This window comes from Gossypium arboreum, chromosome 11 (assembly GCF_025698485.1).
Source record: "Gossypium arboreum isolate Shixiya-1 chromosome 11, ASM2569848v2, whole genome shotgun sequence".
Lineage (NCBI taxonomy): Eukaryota > Viridiplantae > Streptophyta > Magnoliopsida > Malvales > Malvaceae > Gossypium > Gossypium arboreum.
The window spans coordinates 23726577-23732823 of NC_069080.1; the positions used below are offsets into that span (position 1 = coordinate 23726577).

Below are 6247 nucleotides of genomic sequence, written 5' to 3' on the forward strand. Positions count from 1 at the left end.
ACTTATTCCAATTGGAAGGCAAACTCGTTTTTACTCCAGATCCCTTCATGAATGGATGACGAAGAACCTCCAAAATAAGCTTTTTGTTGGTTCAAGTGGGATCGGCTGGCCTTGCCATTTTGGGATGATTTCTTGGCGTATCTGGAAAAAATTGGAACAATTTTGTTTTTCAGGACATCACTTGGAGTATGGAGAAAATTATCAGTGTCTCATACAGTTAGGCCAGACAGTACGTTTCCACATCGAAGCTGCTTTCACACAAGTCACGAAGTCTTCTTGCTAATCCACATTTAGCTCGAAATTGGATTCGCTTGAATATTGACGGATCGATTAAAATTGAAGATGATTTTGCAGCAGCTGAGGGCTTTATACGAGACTACAATAGAGAATGGATTTTTGGGTTCTGCAGATACCTGAGTTATTGTACTGTGTTGGATGTCGAACTGCGGGGCATCTTGGATGGGTTGAATTTTACGCTAAATCAGGGTTTCGAGTGCATTTTAATTCAAACGAATAGTTTTGAAGCTGTTAACGCCATTCAGGAAGAAACTTTAGGAGGATTCAAGTCAACTTTGATTAGGAGAATTTATCAATTCTTGTCAAAAATCTATCATTGAAGTATTCAAAGATGAGAACAAAATCATAGATAATTTGATTAAAATGATTCGTGATAAAAGATCAGGACAATGCATTTTAAAGGATCCCGCTTGAGGGTTAATTTAATTTCTTTTGAAAAAAAAATGTTAAATCAACAAGAGTCATTGCTCTCTTTTTTTTCTTTTTTTCTTTTTTTTGTATTAGTTATCACATTATCTGTTATATCATCATTTAATAGATCATAAGAGATTTTAATGAAATTATTTGATTGAAGAGTTTGAATGAGTGAAAATTTGAGCTAAACGTGTAATTGATGCTTTCACGTATGTTCTGCTTAAATTTTCAAATTTATTGATTTTCTTTCAATTTTTTCGGCATTTAATAAAAGTACATAAATTATAATAAATTAAAATAATGAATGTCCAATCATTTATAAAAATAAAATAAATACGAATATTTAAAATATATTAAACTATTATTAATTAGGTTCACTAGTAACATAATTTAAATGATATTTTATTTTTAAATGTAACTAGAAAAATATTTGTATTATCAAAGTTAAAAAAATAGAAATTGGTTTAAAATTCATGTATTGAGACCATTATGGTTTTGATATAAATCAGAGTTAAAAGGCAAGAATTTTACATTAAAACTCGAGATTAATTAAGATTAAATAATATTTTCTTTGAAAAATTAAATAAAATTTTAAACATAAAAAAACCAAAATTAAAAGAGAGAGAGAGGCTGTCCCATCATTACGTCCCTGATATAAAATGAAGATTTACAGGGAGGCTGACTCACGGAAATAGTTGATGAACATGTTTGGGTTGGTCCAAACATGAGGTAACCTCCTTATTCCTCCCTAACTCGTATCCACAAACACACGAAAATAATACTAATCGATGTTAGATTAAGTGAAAAGGAATAACGTATTTTTTAAATGCTAGATCCGAACTTATTTGACTAAATGTTGGGAGCTCAATATGATTATAATTTTTCGTTATGAATATAATTGGTGTGGGAGAAAAAATGGAAACGGAAGTAACGATGGCGGGAGAGTGAGAGTGATAGGCAGAGGGGACATATGCCTTGAAAGCAGCGAGCAGAACGTGAGCCATGTGTAGGGAACCTACACCTCATCACCAACACCCGCAGGTCCCCGCATATTACTTTATTACTACAGACATCTCAAGACAGCAACGTCACTCCCCACCACCCCATCTGTCTGTTTCTTCATTCCACGGCTTTGAGCTGTTTCACTTCTGCTTTTTTCTTCTTTTTTTTTCCTGTTTTTATTTGCAGAATGTCCCAACATCACATGAACTTTGTGACTTTTCAGTTTTGCCCAATCTTCAGAGCTTGTCCAAAGTTACCATTAACACTACTGAATTGCCCAACTTTTTTTTATCTATATACGTCCAATACGAATATTACATTTACAAGTATCTAAATCTTTTGAGGTTATATTCATGTGACAGATACGAGTTGAACACAATTAGTGATCAGAGTTTCTAAAATGCCAGGATTAAGCGCTGACACATTTGCATGAATGAAATGAAACATTAATTATTTGGCTTTTGACAGCATTTAGTTTACCTTAAGCTACTTCCGGAGTTTCCAAACCGAAGAACATCGCAATCATATTCCAAGCAAAATACAATATCGTTCAAGAAAATAATTAGGCTACACAAGTTCTACTAAGAAGCAAGAAGCAATAAGAATGAACATACAAGAGCCACTGATTCAATAATATACAACTGCTGCTTATCTCCCATCTGCGGATGTAAATGACTCAGCAAATCCGTACGGTCGCGTCGGAATGCTGGTTTGAGTGTTGTCTAAGCTGGGAAGAAGTGAAGATGATGAAGATTCCAAATTGCTTCGGCCTTCATAAGCTTGCCACTTCTTTAGTGCTTGTGGCAATGACATTTCAAGGTCAATGCCATATATGTCTTCAGAACATTGATCGGTTGGTTTCCAGAGCTCCACTAGAGAAGATAACACATTTACAGCATGACCCATATCAGGCCTCTGATATGGTTCCCTTGCACAGCAATGACCAGCCAACTCAGCAACTGTGCTGATGCTGGCTAGCGTTTCCTCATTGAGGTCGATTGTGGGGTCGATGGCTTTGCGGAACGAGTCCTTGTTGATGTGCATTCTCTTGAACCATGTCACTAGGTGTATGCTTTCCTCTGGTTGGCTCTCATCAAGTGCTTTTCTACCAGTGATTAGCTCCATCAGTATCACCCCAAAACTAAATACATCAACTTTCGTTGTAACTCGTCCAGTAACTGCAATTCACATTCAAAGAAAAAAAATGACTTAGATTCCATACCTAGCAGAATAAATATAAGATGAAATCATTGATGTCTCTATCAGGTCTTTGTTCTATGCTTAAAGAGTCAAGTGCTACATTCATATCAAATACTTGCATACTTTCATCATGCATAACTGATTTGCATTTCTATATAAACATTATGAAATTTAAAGGCAAAACCAGTAAACAAAAGATACCTGCATATTCCGGTGCCAAGTATCCAAAGGTTCCAGCAATTCTAGTTTCAATGGAGGCTTTACCCTCAGGGGCAAGACGCACAAGACCGAAATCTGCTACCTTAGCCCTCATATCATCTCCTAGTAGAATGTTTGAAGGCTTCAAGTCTCGATGTATAAAACTTTGATGGGCTAAACCGTGAAGATACTCAACACCCCTTGCCACATCTAAGGCAATGGTTAACCTTTTTGTCCATTCAAGAGGTTTCAATCCTTCTTCTTCCCAGTTAAAGATATGTCTGCTTAGAGTACCTTGGGGCATGTATTCATAGACAAGAAGCTTTTCATTTCCATCAAGGCAATATCCAAGAAGAGCAACCAGATGCCGATGTCGGACCTTTGTCAATACGGCAATCTCGGACATAAATTCAGTAGAACCCTTCCCACTAATAACCCCAGATTCCATTCTCTTCACAGCAATCTTTGTACCATCATGCAACTCGCCTTTATATACCACCCCAAAACCTCCTTGTCCCAATATATTTTCTTCACTGAAATTGTTGGTCACATTCCTTAGAACTTGGATAGAGATCACCATGTTACCCGCCTCAACCATTTGTATGTCGCCACCAGGCTCACTGCTCGGAAACGTATGAGCTTCACTAACAGCACCAACACTGACGCTCGAGCCAGCAACAGTGATCTTAACACTTTCGTTATCCGAACCAGAATGGCGAGGGTGAATTACCATTGCATTTGGGCTCTGCACTCTGCTAAACCGTTTCTGTTTCTTTTTGTAAAGACAGAAAACCAACAAGCCAAGCAAGCCAACAACTAACAGACCCCCAAATATAGAAGCTATGATTATTCCAATGAAAGCTGAAGTTTTCTTGCCTCCATTTCCAGAATTTCCACTACTTTTAGACCCTGATCCTGCACTGGGATTGCCAGATTCAGACCCTGGAGAACTAGTACTCTTCTCCTTCCCAATGTCAGGATTACCATTTGTATTCAAAATGAAATTGCTCTTGAAAGTGGGGACTTTCCCATAAAGATGATTGTTGGAAACATCCAGTTCTTTAAGTGCAACCAGTGCAGTAAGCTCCTCAGGAATGGTACCAGTCAGATTATTACCAGCAAGAATCAGCCTCTGCAAGGACTTAAGTGATGCAAAATCAGGAGATATGGTACCTGTAACTCCCATCTTCTCAAAATTAATAACAGTAATGTTGCCATTACTGCATGTAATCCCAAGCCAATCCATGCAAGGGTCATTCCCCTTCCAATTATCAGCAAGCCTTTGTGGATAATCCATAGACTTCACAACATTAAGCAACGAAGTCACCCTCGGATCACAGTCACCAGGACTCGGCAAACAAAACCTATTGGAATCCTTAACCATATCCACAGCAACCGAGTCCTTAAACTCGGGCAATGGTCCTTGAAGCAAATTGTTTGTCAAATTTACAGTTTTTAATGACTCAAGCTTCATAAGAGAAACAGGAACCGGGCCAGTAAACGAGTTGTCCCTCAAACTCAGACTCTGCAAGTCTTTCAAACCGGAGAAATCTGGTAAAGGACCAGAGAACGAATTGGAATGCAACCAAACCTCCTTTAAGAATGTCATGTTCTGGAGTACAGCTACGGTACCATTAAGTTTACTGTTACTTAGCTGACCATTAACCCACAAAGACTGGATTGACGACCCAGAAAAGCTGGAGGGCAGCTCACCTTCGAGACTATTGAAAGCCAAATGCAAAATGGTGAGACCTGGAAACGCATCAGACCCAAAGATGTCTGGTATTTTCCCAGTGATGTTAGCAGAGTTAGCTGAGAAATTCTGCAAAGCTGAAGCATTTTGCAAGCTTTGAGGGATTTCCCAGGCGGAAAAAGGGTTGTTATCCATTTCCACGGATTGAAGAGAAGATAAACCAGAAAAGAAATCAGTGGGGAATGAAGTGAAGTGATTGTTGCTAAGCATAAGCACTAGGAGTGAGCTTAACCCGTTTAAGCTAGGTACGGGACCCGAAATGTTATTCCATTGTACCTCTAAACGCTCAAGTTCAGTAAGGTTCTGAATATCTGAAGGAAGTGTACCTTGCAGGTTCTGGTGACCGATTTGGATCCGAGTGACGCGCCTGTCCTCTGAGCAGAAAACGTGTTTCCATTTGCATGGATCCGGGTCGGTCCACCCGAGAGATTCGGGGGGACCGAGGGTCTTCTTAAGGGCTAACATGGCAGCAGCATCGTCGCTTGCAGTTGTCTGGGATTTAACAGAGATGAAGATTGAAGAGAAGCCAATAATAAAAGCAAAAAGCTTGAAGCAGAAACTAAGTCTAGGTTTGTAGTTCATATTGAGAAAGATTAAGAACTCAAAGCTTTAGTTTTTTTTCTTTTTTCTGGGGAAAATGATGCGGGAAAGAGTTGCAGCTTTTCTTTTCCTTTTCTCAGAGGCATTAGATGAATGAAAGCAACATGTTGTAGGGACTGAACTGAAAAACTGGAAACTCAAAAGGCAAAAGAAGAAGAAGAAATGAGAATAGGGAGAAAGAGAAGCGGAGGTTGAGAACGGGGAATGAAAATGATAAGCACAGGGAGCAAGTAGAAAAGAACAGAGTAAGCAGAAAAAAAAAAAAAAGAGTACTAGTAATTGAGAAGGAAAAGGAGTGAAGTGTAGTGCACATGGGATGTGGGGACCCATATTTTCTGGCCTGTCCTGACCTGGGGAATCTACAAATTAGCTAAGCAAAGGCTGTCACAAAGATAATATTTAAAGGTAGGGCTCAGATTGCCTGTGTGATAATCTTATGTCCCAATTCATTATCTAAAAGAATGTAAATTCAAGCAATTAATTTATATTTAGTTATTAATTTTAATATTTAAATTTAAATCCAAAAAAAATAGATTCTATTTGACCCAATAACATTAAATTAATAGTCGAAAATTAATGTGATTTTTGGAAGCTAAAAACAGGCAAGGGCAAGGATAGGGGAAGGGTGGACGAGTAGGTAATTAAGTGGACCCTATCTAACCATAATTGAAAAAAATCAAACCGGCTAAAATGATATATTTACAAATGAACCAAAACATAAATTATCAAAATTTGGGGTTTACAACCCTGTGACCAGCCGTCGGTATCACACATTGGGGTTGG

The 6247-nt window shown here is 38.1% G+C and overlaps 1 protein-coding gene across 1 annotated transcript; it reads right to left on the minus strand.

Annotated features, from left to right (window-relative positions):
- Positions 1–2211: 2211 nt before the first annotated feature.
- LOC108466013 (receptor protein kinase TMK1) lies at positions 2212–5763 on the minus strand. Its single transcript, XM_017766387.2, has 2 exons — positions 3115–5763; positions 2212–2891 (listed from the first exon to the last, which is right to left on the minus strand). Exons 1-2 carry the CDS (start codon positions 5444–5446, stop codon positions 2362–2364), a joined length of 2862 nt encoding a protein of 953 aa, XP_017621876.1. The 5' UTR covers positions 5447–5763; the 3' UTR covers positions 2212–2361.
- Between the last annotated feature and the right edge of the window lie 484 nt (positions 5764–6247).

What these genes read in the sequence shown, in the direction of transcription:
- LOC108466013 (XM_017766387.2), bottom strand. Translation starts at nt 5,446, where the DNA reads ATGAACTACAAACCTAGACTTAGTTTCTGCTTCAAGCTTTTTGCTTTT. An exon ending in CTTGGCACCGGAATATGCAG is followed by an intron (nt 2,892 to 3,114) that starts GTATCTTTTGTT and finishes TGTGAATTGCAG; the next exon opens with TTACTGGACGAGTTACAACG.